At 36.1% G+C, this 13,758-nt stretch overlaps 1 protein-coding gene across 19 annotated transcripts in view; it reads right to left on the bottom strand.

The window, feature by feature from the left end:
- Positions 1-2,641: 2,641 nt before the first annotated feature.
- LRRC8B (leucine rich repeat containing 8 VRAC subunit B) overlaps positions 2,642-13,758 on the bottom strand; it is a 32,397-nt gene continuing 21,280 nt past the window's right edge. For 6 of the 19 annotated variants that reach the window (XM_060690023.2, XM_060690024.2, XM_087889912.1 and 3 more), the window contains 4 exons: positions 11,674-11,805; positions 9,337-9,439; positions 5,291-7,450; positions 2,642-3,050 (listed from right to left, as the gene is read on the bottom strand). In XM_060690023.2, coding sequence (XP_060546006.1) covers positions 2,778-3,050; positions 5,291-7,426 — 2,409 coding nt within the window. In that variant the 5' untranslated portion in view covers positions 7,427-7,450; positions 9,337-9,439; positions 11,674-11,805 and the 3' untranslated portion in view covers positions 2,642-2,777. Of the gene's footprint in view, positions 3,051-5,290; positions 7,451-9,336; positions 9,440-11,364; positions 11,508-11,673; positions 11,806-13,758 lie in introns of all 19 variants that reach the window. The other 13 variants (XM_034437169.3, XM_034437172.3, XM_034437170.3 and 10 more) reach the window with 3 other exon arrangements.

Raw genomic sequence — 13,758 nt, 5'->3', positions numbered from 1 at the left:
ATCCCAGTTGACTTAGCCACTCTGATGATGCCAGGCAACTTGTTTGTTTGCGGTTCATTCATTCAATTTCTATAGCTGCCCATCTCAGCAAACAACTTAGCTTAATGGATGGCAAGTTGAGAAGATGACTAGAACTGATGGCCAGGATCTGTTAGCCCAAATGAGAGCTACCACAGTCAGTTCTATTTTTCTGGCTTCAAATAGTCTCAGGAAGAGACTATAAGCCTCAGGAAGAGATGAATGGAGGGAAATATATATTCCAGGTCTTTGGGCCAGGTGGCATTGAAAGTGTTTGTTGCCTATGCTCTCTGGGACAAGAAATGGGAGATGAACTATTCTATCTTGTGACTGGTAGAAGGTAGCAGAAGAAAAGCTTCCAAAAGATTGATATGATTTGCTCCAAAGTGGTCTAGGATAGTTATTATTTATACATGCATACAATAATGTTGCTATATGGGGTAGTTTTCTCTGGAATTGCTGGCATTTTGAATGGGAGAAATGTATATTGTGTTGGAATTTGACCTTTTTATGCTTTTATGTAGGGTTTTCCTTACAACTAATGGTTGAGATGTGAAACGTTGAGTTTTATATATGTTAATTAATGTTAATAGTTTATAGCTTTTTGGACTTTTTGCTGATAAGTTGGTTAAAAAGACATTACTTATTTGATTTGCCTATTACTAAGTTGGGCTATGGGATGAAGAGTTTTATATTTGTTAATTTAGAAGAGATGTTTATGAAACTGTTTACATGCTTGTGATGAGGGTAGAAAGTTGCTTTGTTAAAAAGGGGGATGCTTTTTACTTTTTCATTTTCTTGCACTTTTTTCTTTCTTTACTTTTTAAACTTCTTATCACCTTTTACTGTCCTTAACAAAATTACTGGAAAAAAGATACCTGTATAATAAATTGTACCTTTAACTAAAAAAGCTGGGGAAATGTGACTTGCATCAAACCCATGAAACGACAACACGTGTGTGTGTTCCCTGAGAGTTACTCTGAAAGTTCTTTGGAATGTAATTCTTCAGATGGACATAACATGAACATTGAGAAATGTTCGCTTCATAAACAACTCAAATTTATGGCATCATTAAAACAAGTGTGCTGCATTTAAAGAAGCAATCAAAAATTCATATTAAAAAAAACATTTCCAGTATCTCATTCAACTCAACCACAAAATTGGGCACATGATGAAGACAGTGGATTATAAAACTATATCATACATAAGTAAAAGATTCATTTTCGCTGAAAGCATGCGATCAAGTTACTGTATTTTTTACAACAGAAGCCAAAATCCCTCCCCCCAAGTCCCCACACACAGAGCACCACAGCCACAATAAAGATGATGTGCCCAAACAAGACTGAAATGCATCAAAATAACTACGGACTGAATCCCAAGTTTTCTGCTGTGGACAGGAATTGCTTTTCCATTCACAGAAAAACACTTCAGTCTAATAGAGGTTTCTGTTAAACCAGAGTTTCCCAACCTTTGCAATTTCCAGGTATATGGACTTCAACTCTCAGAATTGCATAGCCAGCATAGCCATTGCTGAGAATTCTGGGAGTTGAAGCCCACCCACCTTCAATTTGCCAAGGAGGAAAAACACTGTGTTAAAGGGATCACTTTTCCTCTTGTCTTCCTTTACTACTCAATATGCTATTGCAGAAATTCTTCTAGTTCTTTAAAGTAGAACTCTGTTAGGAAATATTAGTTAGGACTCAGCTTTAGAGGTATAAATAATCGTCCTCCTGTTTTAGTGAAAATAAAGAATGAGTTATAGTAAAGTTCCTCCTAATGTTAGTTTTTCAAAGGACATTTGTGAACAAGAGAGAAATATATAAGTTTTGTGCATTCATGTGCTTTTCATTAAATATTTTGCTTTTCATACACTCTATATTCTTAAGTGCTTAAATTGCTATTTCTACAATTACTTGTAACTTGAGGGACATCTTTAAAATCTTTAGTATGGTGGGCCAGAAAATTGGGGAGAAAAAAAATAGCCAGGTTTTTAAAAGAAAGGAGACCCTCTATATTGCATATTACATATCTACTCAAAATTAAAGCACTAGCCTTTTTTCTTTTAATGAAAGCAATATATTAGTATAGTAAAAAAAAAAGTGACATGTTGAATTTTACCACTTGCATAGTTCTCTTAAGATCTGATTTTACCTTTATATCAGGTCAGTTGTTTTCCTTTAGGTATACATAATTAACTCCAGTGTTAAAGCAGCAAAAATTATTGGGAGTCTGGATTGCATGAACTTTGGTACCATAATCTGGACATAGTTCATAGCATCCCAATGAAATTTCATTATGCCTATGTGGGGAAGCACTCCTATATTTCAAAAATAAAAGTGAACGTTTAGTTCTGAAACAGATTTTATATAGGGAAGCTTTCACAAATAGTCTCTCCTTCCCTCTATATATGTGCCAACAGTAAAAGATATGAAAAAAAATTATTAGTTGGTCCTTACAACTATTTAAGAACTGCCCTTTAAGGAAAAGAAAAAAAAAACTTTCTAGACCTGAATAATGTTATTCAATCTCGGCCACTTAAGTACTGATTACACCAACCACTTAATTTTCCGCACATTAATTTCAGGTTTGAATGAAATGCATGTAGTTACTTGCCAAGTCTATATTTCTGCTTAGGATTTTAATGTTGATTTGTTATCAGGAAACTGAAGTCAGTGGGCAGATCTGTATTTCTCTTCTTTCGTCTATATAAATTTCTTTGAACCATGATTTTGTCCACATGCACACAAATTTTCTCAATCTCAAACTTTGTCCAAGCATATCTGTATATGCTCTGTTACTCGAAGGGGAAGTGTTTTCAACAAGCATTCTTCTACAATTAGACAACTCCGTTTCAGAGAATTACATTCCTCTAGCTCAGCAGGAAGTAACTCCAGATAGTTTCCTTTGAGCTCCAGATGAACAAGGTTGGAAAGCTCACCAACTCGAGGGGACAAGTACATTAGGCTGTTATGTCCCAGAAGAAGGTGCTGTAGCTTTTTGCACTGGAATAATTCATCAGGAAGTGCTTCAATCTAAAAGAAACAAGTAATAAAAAGTTGTTTTCAATTTGTAAATCAGTCCTGCAAACTTAGTGTAAGGAATGCCCTCAAATTGTAACAGTACTCACACTTTCCTTCCTCTTTCAAAAGTATGTGTAAGTCATATTAATGAAATATATATTTTTAAATAAATTCCACAACAGCAATAGCACTTAGACTTATATACTACTTCACAGTGCTTTGCAGCCCTCTCTAAGTGGTTTACAGAGTCACTGCATTGCCCCCAAAAATCTGGGTCCTCATTTTACTGACCATGGAAGGCTGGAAGGCTGAGTCAACCTTGAGCCTGGTGAGATTTGAACTGCTAAACTGCAGGCATCCAGCAGACAGCAGAAGTAGCCTGCAGTGCTGCATTCTACTACTGCACCACCAAGGCTCATTAAATAGTGAACATTTCATGTAATTGTTAATTCACTAGCGTCCCGGGATAATGTTTCAAGATCTAACAGATTGGATCCTGCTAATTCACTCTTTAAAGCCTATTTCCAAACAAAGACCTGCAATGAACTAAACCACTCAGTAGTCTGCTACAAATTTCTAAAATATGGGCAAGTATCACTACTCATATTGCCTTCCTCAGGGAATACTAACTGAAGGCAGGAGAAAGTAATTTGATTTTACAAAATGGCTTCTGCAAAGACAGGAGGGAAAAAAAGAAGAAGAAAATGCGTAGATACTGGCTATTAAGATTTGAGATTAAATTGGAAGATTTGCTAAAAAAAATGCTTTTAAGGAAAGACAATTTCTTGTAAGTTCCCTGAGAGTTGAGATTTCATCACATTTTAAAAAATGTTTGTTTCTTTTCTGCACCTATAACTCATCTTTTCCAATGAATACTAGTAAGATTTGGAAATGCTATCCTTTATATATTCAAAACAAGCACAGACTTTTGTATAATTTGCGATGCACCACCACTAATACAGTTTGTCTATAATTGTAGACTTTGGATCAGCAGTTCAGGCCATGAAACCCACAAGTGATATAAAAAGACACAGCATTCTAGAACAGCATCCTTTGAAAAATACCTTCTTTTTCATAGGACTGAGAGAGGGATTGGTCAAGGTCGCCCAACTGGCTTCACACACAAGGTGAGAGTAGACCTCATGGTCTCCCAGTATTTAGCCTGGGGCCTTAACCACTACACCAAACTGGTTACTAGATGGAGCAGACAATGATCTCCACACAAAGATTAGAACTATACTTTATTGAGCTATGCTATAATAAGAGAATGTTGCAAATCAGACTGGGCTGTCCCTCATTCTTATACTCCAGTGAATCAGAAGAATGTTTGCCTGAGCCACTTCCAAATATTATTGTGCTTTACACAATATTGAAGAATGTTTCAGCTGTCTTTGCCTAAGTAACAGTTCTTGCATATTTCTGTCAAGGTCATTCCTCTACATCAGGGGTGTCAAACTCAAGGCCCAGGGGCCGGATCTGGCCCATGGGGTGCTTAGATCTGGCTGATGGGGCCACCCTGGAAACAGCAAAGGACTGGCCCGTGGTGCCTCTGCCAGCGAAAATGGAGCTCGCGAGGGCCGCGGGAGGCACTCCCAACTCCATTTTCACTGGCAGAGGGTTGCAGGAGGCCGTCACAGCCAAAAACGGAACTCAGGAGCCCATTTTCGCTGACAAAGCTCTCGAGCCTCCACAGGCACCCCTGACATGAGTGACATTGAGCTGGCCACCGCCCCCCTGGCCCAAGGTCAAACACAACCCTGATGCAGCCCTCAATGAAATCGAGTTTGACACCCCTGCTCTACATTTATAAGCACATTTTTAAATCAGAAATCTCATCAACTATGAAGGATGTGACCATGTGACACGCCTTCATACAATCCTATTTACATCAAGGCAAGTTGATCTATGGTCTTCCATATATTGCTGAATCTCAACTATTGGCAGTTCTATCCAACATGGCCCAACTATGAAGGATACTGGGAACTGTATTTTAGCAATGTCTGAATTGCCACACCACTTCTTGTTTACAAGGGAATCTTATTGTGTGCCCTATGCTCCTTAAGTAAATATATAAATGAAGGAATGTCAATACAGCTGAATGAAGATGAATCAGATCAACTGCATTTTGCTGGCCATTAACATACTTCAGAGTCAGTCAAACATGGGTAGAGTATAAATGAGAGGAAACAATAAGGAGGATCTGAAAAAAATACTTCAAAATGCACTTAAAGGCAGCATTAGCTTCTACTTACATGATTCTTTGTCACAGCAAAGTACTGCAAATTTGTTAAATATTGGATTTCATCAGGAATAGAGGTTAGCTTATTGAAACTCAGATCCAGATGATGTAGCTTTTTGCAAAGAAAAAGTTGTGGTGGGATTTTTTTAATGTTGTTATGATTTAAGTAGAGCTGTTCCAAGTTTGCTAAGGTACCAATCTGCACAGGGATATAAGATATTTTGTTGTGCCACAGCTTCAGGCAAGAAAGATTTTCAAGATGCTGAAAGCTAATAATTTCTTCTACCGTTCGTAGATTATTTTCTTTCAAATCTATTTCACGTAAATAGTTTAAGCTGAAAATAGAATGAGGGATGCGCTCCAAATCACAGCTGGTCAGTTCCAAGATTCTCAGGTTTAACAGTTTCTTCAAGTTGGTCAACACTAACAGTTTTTTCCCCTCGTTGTCAATAGATAATTTCTGCAGTGAAGGCAATTGGTCTGTAACCACCTGAGGTATGCGGGAAAGGCTGTTCTTTAAATGAATTGCTTTCAGATTTACAAGGTCTTGAAAACCCTCACTGTAGAAGCCATTCTGGGGTTCTGGCACATAACATCCAGTCAAATACAGTTCCTGTAAGTTCTTTAGATAGAATACCCAGCGTGGAATCTTTCCCATATCAACAGATTTTAGACGCAGAATTTTTAAATTATCTTCAAGGAAGTGCAGTGCCGGATACTCCACAGTTAATGTTGAATGATAAATGTTTAATTCTTTAAGACTGGATAGCTGACTTAGAGACGGTGGAAGTTTAACCTCAGGAATGAGCTCTAGTGTTAGAACTTCTATCTCTGTGAGTTCAAAGACGTCATCTGGAAGGCCACTAAGCATAAAAAGATGAAGTTCCATTTTGTCTTGAGGGTTTCGCACCAGCTTGCTCTTCAGCCTCTCTAAAGACCATTCATTATTGAGACTAATTTGCTTCAGCTTATTTTCACTCACCTCGGAGAGAAATATTGAAAACCGCTTTGAATATAGAGGGTCGTACTGGTCTGCTAGGTGAAGAATAAAGGCAAAGTCATTTTTTACATCAGGGATATCGCTGTAATTACTCTGTTCCCTCAGCTTCTCAAAAGAATATTGTTTAAGTGAACTTCTCAGCATCCATAACAAACTGTAAGTGCATGTCAGGCCATATAAAATCACCAGGACAACATAAAATGAAGCAAGCACTTTAAAAATTTCGGCCAGTGAATAAACACATTGGTATCGCTTGTAGCCAGTAAAAGTTCGAATATCAACTATACAATCGATTTCTAGGTTAATAAAGGTTAAATAATATGGAACATAAATCATTATTAAAATGAACACAATGACCTTGATCACAATCTGTTTTAGATACACTCTATAAATGACATCTTTCTGTTCAACATGTACCCTGAATCGTTTTACTTTCTCAAATATTGACTTTGCTTGTTCCCCTTCTCTTCGATCAAGAACATTTGAAGTGCTCTCTCTACCAGCTGTTTCTAATCCAGTCTGTGAGTAGGACATTGATTGCCTCTTGCTCTCCAGCTCTGTCATGTTGCTTGGGGAGGGAAGAAATGTTTTCGATTTGGAGCATGGCAGAGTCCTCACAGATTGCTCAGCAACTGTTTCTGATAGGGCACGTGTGGTCCAAGGGGAATCGAAACATTTGTGAAGTATGGCTACAAAATGCTCTAGCCTTGAACTTGTGCTGGGGTAGTAAAGCCAGAAATTACTGCAAGCTGCAAAAATGAAAGTGTGGAGAAGCACTAAGTACGGGAAAAATTTGGCAAACCAATGAAGTTCTCTCTCGTAACACACTGCATCAATGTAAGAATACTGTTGCCTATGAAGGTAATTCTGGATTTGAAGAGGATGAACTTCTGGTGTTGCAGAGGTGAAGGATTCATTGATGTTGCTTTTAATCAGATGCCAAGGCACTGTGCAATGATTGTCAAATTCAAGCTTGCAAGGAAGACAACATAACAATCTAGTCTGAGTGAGCTGAAGAGCCCCAGCAAGGACAGCAACAAGCAGCATTATCATGGTAAGATAGTAGCAGAAAACATCCCACCATGGTTTCAAGATGTGAAATGATGCCTGGGCATCTGCTAAGCATCTGAGTTCAGTTAATGTAATCATGATTTGCTTATGACGCAGTAGCAACTGGAAAAGAAAAACAAAGGAGAATGTTTAGCTGAATTAACTGGATAGAAATTAAAATTACGCTAAACAAAATTGTAGCATTAACATATTAAACAAATTAGAAGTCTTTAAATATTATTTTGTAATCTACACAGAAAAATGCAATTTATGGTTCATTGCAATTTTGTCACAAATGAAATATTTCTATGAATTTCTCATTTTTTTTAATCCTAAAAGATAAATTCTATCTGTTATTGCAAGCATTAACTCCATTGTGGTACAAGACTTAGTATTCTGTATTCTTCCCCCACCACTACCTTCGATTCAATTGTATCTAATTCTTGGAGACTGCCTGGACAAATTTGCATTTTCTTGGAAATATTTTTTAAGAAGTGGTTTGCCTATGCCTCCTTCCTAAGGCTGAAAGAGAGCAACTATCCCAAGGTCACCCAGCTGGTTTTGTACCTAAGGCAGGACTAGAATTCACAGTCTCCGGGTTTTTAGCATGATGCTTTAACCACTACATTAAATTGGCTCTTTCTTTGAGATATTCATATTTTTTTTCAACTACATTCCATTTGCATGGCAAAGAGAGTGGGTTTTTACTGTCCTATTTACAACTAACTCACTTATTTTTCAGCTTATGCCTCAATTACTCGGTGGTCTATAGAGCCAATGTTAGTAGCCACATATGAACAAGATACATATATCTGTTTGTTTTATAGTTTTTAGCTTTTTATTGTAATTATATACTTTTATTTTTTAATCAATTAAACTAATATCAATTTATTGTACAGTACTATAAAAATAAATTTATAATCTAATCTATTTAATCAAATTTTCTTGGGTTATTTAAAATTTGGCATACATATTCCCACAGATTTCTCTTTTTTAATTTCACTTTTTTTATGGTATATAATATTTATATGGTTAACTGCTAAATCAGATTATACAAAGTGTAATTTGTTTATACTATTTATATTACTCTAATTAAGGAGCAAATAAAATAACATTGGGTTCACAATGCACTATTACTGTATTGAGTTTTTTTGCTATATATACACATTAAATGAAATGATAGGCCTCTCACTTTGAGCAGCCCTTCCCCCTCTTGTTTAAAGGGAACATCTCCTAAAAAAATGAAGTTGTCATGATACAAATCTGCATACTGGCACAGAAGCAGTTTCTTGAGACTGTTGTCCATTTCCCTAAGAACATTTCACTGCTAAGTCTGAGGATTTTTGTTATTTATGCATGGTACATGGTCTTGTTGAATAGATATAATATACGACGCTATAGGGCACTAATACAGGTAGTCCTCATTTAGCAACTGCCTTGGATTATAGTGATGGACTGTCTGCTAAAAGGCTATGGCACACAGTTGAAAGAAAATGTATTTGTGGAGTCTGGTAAGAACAAAGAGTGTTTAGAAAAACAACTAGACACAAGGGTAGTTTTCCCCCCATGCCAACACTCTGCTAAACAACTAATTCCCACAAACTATCTAGAAAGGCAGTGTTACCATCATTATTCTCATCTTCCCTATTACATATCTCTTTATCGTCTTATGACTATAACTTTGTTGCTTGTATCTTACGATTTATATTGTTTACTTAGTATCCTAGTATGATTTATGTTGATTGCTTATTTAGTATCCATGACTATCACTAAGTGTTGTATCTAATGTTTTGTGATGAATGTATTTTTACAATGACTATGATAATGATCTTTCACTATTGCTGTATGTACACTGAGAGCTTATTCCTTGTGTGTCTAATCACACTTGTCCAATAAATAATTCTAATTCTAATTCTGATGACTTCTGAACCTGCTAAATAATAACAAATAAAAAAGACTTCTAATATAAATGTGCAATGTATATGTTGGAAATATTAATTTGTACTTACTTTCCTAACTGAATGGCATAAAACATAGAAGTATCATTTTCAATCAGGTGGTCTGCATCTTTTAAAACTCCTCAGGCATGCCATCTTCACAACCGTCTTCATCCTGAATATCAACATATGACAAGGATTCAAAACTGATGTTGCCTATATTGTAAGATATACAACCATACACAGTACTGTATCAGAATCTTGGTGATAATGTGTCAGAAAGAGAATCTTTGTTTCTAAGGTTATATTAGTAATTGGTTACATAATATATGGATATATGATTAAACAGCACTATCAGTTTCAAAGTTTAAAAATAATATTTCTATCTTTGCTCAATCAATTCATAGAATGCAGATGAAGGATGAAACTACAAACAGAAAATATATATGGTCTAAAAAAAAGTCCAGTTAAAACAAATTTGGAACATCAGAAAGGTTCTCATCCAAAATTCTTGAAATGTCAAACCTCTACTTAACATCTCATCCTAGTTAACATCCATTACAGTGATAACACATGTAAGAATGTATTCAGATGTAAGCATTAGGAGAGAGTTAATTTGCAAGTTACTTATCACATGAAGAAATAACAAATGTCATGTGGCATAATTAACTACTTACTTTTGGTATGATAGTTATACTACTCAGTCAGAACCACCATCCCTGATATAAATTGCAAGTAAAGAATCAACAACAACTTCTGGAAAGCTGGTATAAAACTAGGGTAAATAGCCTTAGATTTTCAGAAGGGTATCACCCTTTATAAATATTTTTAAAAGTCCCTTAAACCATCTTGAAGTTTTATGCTGAGTTGTGCAGTAGAATGTTTCAGATTAGCTTGGCATCTCATAATCTTAGCCTTCCATCCAGATAAAGCCAGAAATTTTGTTTGATAGAGATTTCTTCATTGTTTAAAAGATAGGTCTCTCTCATTGTGATTTATAAGGAAAGAATACTGCAAATATTACAAAGGAAGCAGTTCTTAGACATTTAGTTCCATATCAGCTCTACTCTGGTCAGTATGATGAATTGTTCTCTTTGCTAAACGTACATTTTAAAATAGACCAAAACATTAGATAATACATGTTAAAATACCGTGTTTCCCCCAAAATAAGACCATGTCTCATATATTTTTGAACCCTGAAATAAGCGCTTGGCCTTATTGCCATGCACTCAAAAGCCTGATTGGGCTTATTATCAGGGGATGTCTTATTTTGGGGGAAACAGGGTATAAGTACATTATATATAATTGGAAGGTAAAATGAGTGGTCTGTCCATCCATCCATCCATCCATCCATCCATCCATCCATCCATCCTTATGGCTGAAAGAAGCCATGGAGAATTAAAGGTACCACAAAAATACATTATATTTGATTTGATTACCACAAAAATACATGATATCTGAAGGCTAGCAAAGGAAAAGTCCTAGCCAGCAGAGACCTCTTTGAAGAGTACCTATAGTGCCAAGCAATTTCTTTCTAGGTTATTTTTACATTGTACATTAGGATTTAAGGATACACTATGATACAGGGGTATGGCTGGAGAAGACTTATTGTCTATAGATTCTCCTTAGTTTCATATTCCAAGAGAGAATTGTCAGGCCCTGTGAAAGGAAGTTAGGGGAATAGCTTCTTTTGAAATGCTGCAGCTAAACTGAAAAAAAATCCTGAGAGAATGTAATTATTAATCTCTTATCAGAAATGCACAGAGAAAAACTCTACATGCCCAATTCACAAATTTATCATGACAAAATGCTATCCATTTCCTCTTACAATGGGGTTATAGAATATAGCCTTCCCAGAAAATATTTTTTTCTTTCTCCCTAAATATATTCAATTAGTTTTTATAACAGCAGAAAAGCTACAACTAAAGGTTAAATCCTTTAGTAAGTGCACTTATTAGTTTTTGACTAAAAGGAGTTTAATATGTGTTAAATGGGGAGAGGCAAGCACAATTCGCTTGTGATTTTAATTCCTTGGTTAGAATACCAAAGCTGCTCTAATATGCCAAACTATGTCAAGCTGCAATGAAAAAAGTTACTTGCCTGGATATTCCAGTGAAGGCAATGAGTCTGAACTTCAAAATGAATTTAGATTGGAGTGCCACATATGACCGTGATCCCAATGAAATCCATATAGTAAAAAATGATTTCACTTGACAAGGAACACGTCCTTAGAAGGAAAACTACTGAAAAAAGGATTGAAAGTATAGCTGAAACAAGCTAGATTAGATTATATTACAGTAAATAGTTTGTCTGGAAATACAAACGAACTTACAACCATACATTCACTGACCATTCTAAGTTATTACGGCACTGAAAAAAAAATGACTTACAACCAGTCCTCACACTTACAAACATTGCAGCATTTGCGGTGATCAAAATTCAGGGGCTTGGCAACCGGCATGTATTTATAACAAGTGCAGCATTCTGGAGTCATGTGATCACCCTTTGCAGCCTCCTCAGCCAACTTCTGACAAGCAAAGTCTATGGGGGAAGCAGGGGTGAAATGTAAAATTTGTTACTACCGGTTCTGTGGGCGTGGCTTGGTGGTGGTGGAGGTAAAGTGACTGGGTGGGCATGGTCAACTTTTTTTTTTTTTTACTTTTCAAAGCATTTTTTCTGCAAATGTAAAAAAATGCTCTGAAAAGCCTCTGCCGATCAGGCAACACAGCTGGGATCGTCAGAGCCTTTTCAAAGTATTTTTTTAACCACCTCTTCCGCTGAAGAGGTTGCAGAAAAAAATGCTTTAAAAGTATCTCTGATGATCCCAGCTGAGTTGCCTGATCGTCAGATATTTTTTTAAAAGCCTATCTGACGATCAGGCAACTCAGCTGGGATTGTTAGAGAAACTTTTAAAGCATTTTTTTCTGCAACCTCTTCAGCGGAAGAGGTGGTTAAAAAAATACTTGGAAAAGGCTCTGACGATCCCAGCTGTGTTGCCTGATTGGCAGAGGCTTTTCAAAGCATTTTTATAACCACCTCTTCGGCGGAAGAGGTTGCAGAAAAAAATGCTTTGAAAAGCCTCTGACGATCCCAGCTAAGCTGCATGATCATCAGAGGCTTTTTTTTTTTACTTTTAAAAGCATTTTTGCGGCAGAAGAAGTAGAAAAAAATGCTTTTAAAAGTAAAAAAAAAAAGCCTCTGATGATCGTGTGGCTCACCTGAGCATGGTGGAAGGGGGGGGGCAGGGATTTTTGCTACCGGTTCTCCGAACCACCTGCCGCCATCGCTACCGGATCGTGTGATCCGGTCCGAACCGGGAGCATTTCACCCCTGTGGAGAAGCCAGATTTGCCTAACAAACATGGGAAAAGAATGGTGGTAAAATCAGATGGGACTCCCTTAATGATTGCCTTGCTTAACAATGAAAATTCTGGTCACAACTGTTAAGTCAAGCACTACCTGTACTAGCCATTTGTCTTCTTTGAACAGTACTTTGCTTCCTCTGTTTTATGGCAGAAGGGTTCAGAATAGAAATTGAACTAAAAAGGGATCTAAAGCTTCATTTGCCACAAACTAGGGACACAGTCCAATTGACTGAGTCTAGGTATTGCTTCAACATCAATCTTAAAAGAAACAAAATAAAATTATAATGAAAGAAAAGTTGTTCCTGAACACCTTGGTTGAAGCAATACTAACCCGTCCATTTTGTTTAGTTCTAAAGGTTATAAAAAAGAATAGACACATTTCATTCAATTAATGTGTAATTCAATTAATAGATCAGAACTTTTCCAAACAGCTTTTAGCTCATAAAAGCATAAAAGCACTTCAAAGTTCTCTAATTGAATTGTGATTATGTTCTAAAATTGGAACATGAAGTATCTAAAATGATCTCAATAATTATCTCCTCATTTTGTTGAGCTTTAGGTTGTAATCCTATTTGCATTTATCTAGGTCACAGGGAATTCAAGCTAAGAGTACATGAAAACTTACTTTAATATCAAGCCTCCTTTTTGGTATCAGTATCAACATGTTTCGGGATTAATCCACAAAAACTGCAAACCACAGTATTACCATTTACAATGCAGGCCAGCTTTCTAAGCAATATATTTTAAATATATATTGTTCACTCAAATATTTAATACTGCCACATATAGGAATAAGAATTTCTATCTTTGCTGTAGAGCAATAATTGTGGTCACAACCACAGCAAGGAGGAATGGAACTCCAACATGTTTGCTTCTTTCTCACAGAGCTGTTAAGATAGAGTGCTATTTCTCCTATGTTACAGAATACTAAACTGATTGATTCTGTATTATTCCATTACTAAATTTGTTTTAGTTGGTCTTTTATTATGTATTGTTTGATATTTGATTTACATTATTATTAATTTCATTTTTTTTATGTTTGGAAGACACCCTGAATACTAAATGTGGAAACACAGGATACATGTTGAAGAAATAACATGTATTTCAAAGTTACAAATGAAAATTTAGTT

Source organism: Pantherophis guttatus, chromosome 3, assembly GCF_059756535.1.
Source record: "Pantherophis guttatus breed Tessera chromosome 3, ASM5975653v1, whole genome shotgun sequence".
NCBI lineage: Eukaryota > Metazoa > Chordata > Lepidosauria > Squamata > Colubridae > Pantherophis > Pantherophis guttatus.
The sequence above is the reverse complement of the archived record's forward strand: the minus strand, read 5'-3'. Positions and strand labels throughout refer to the sequence as shown.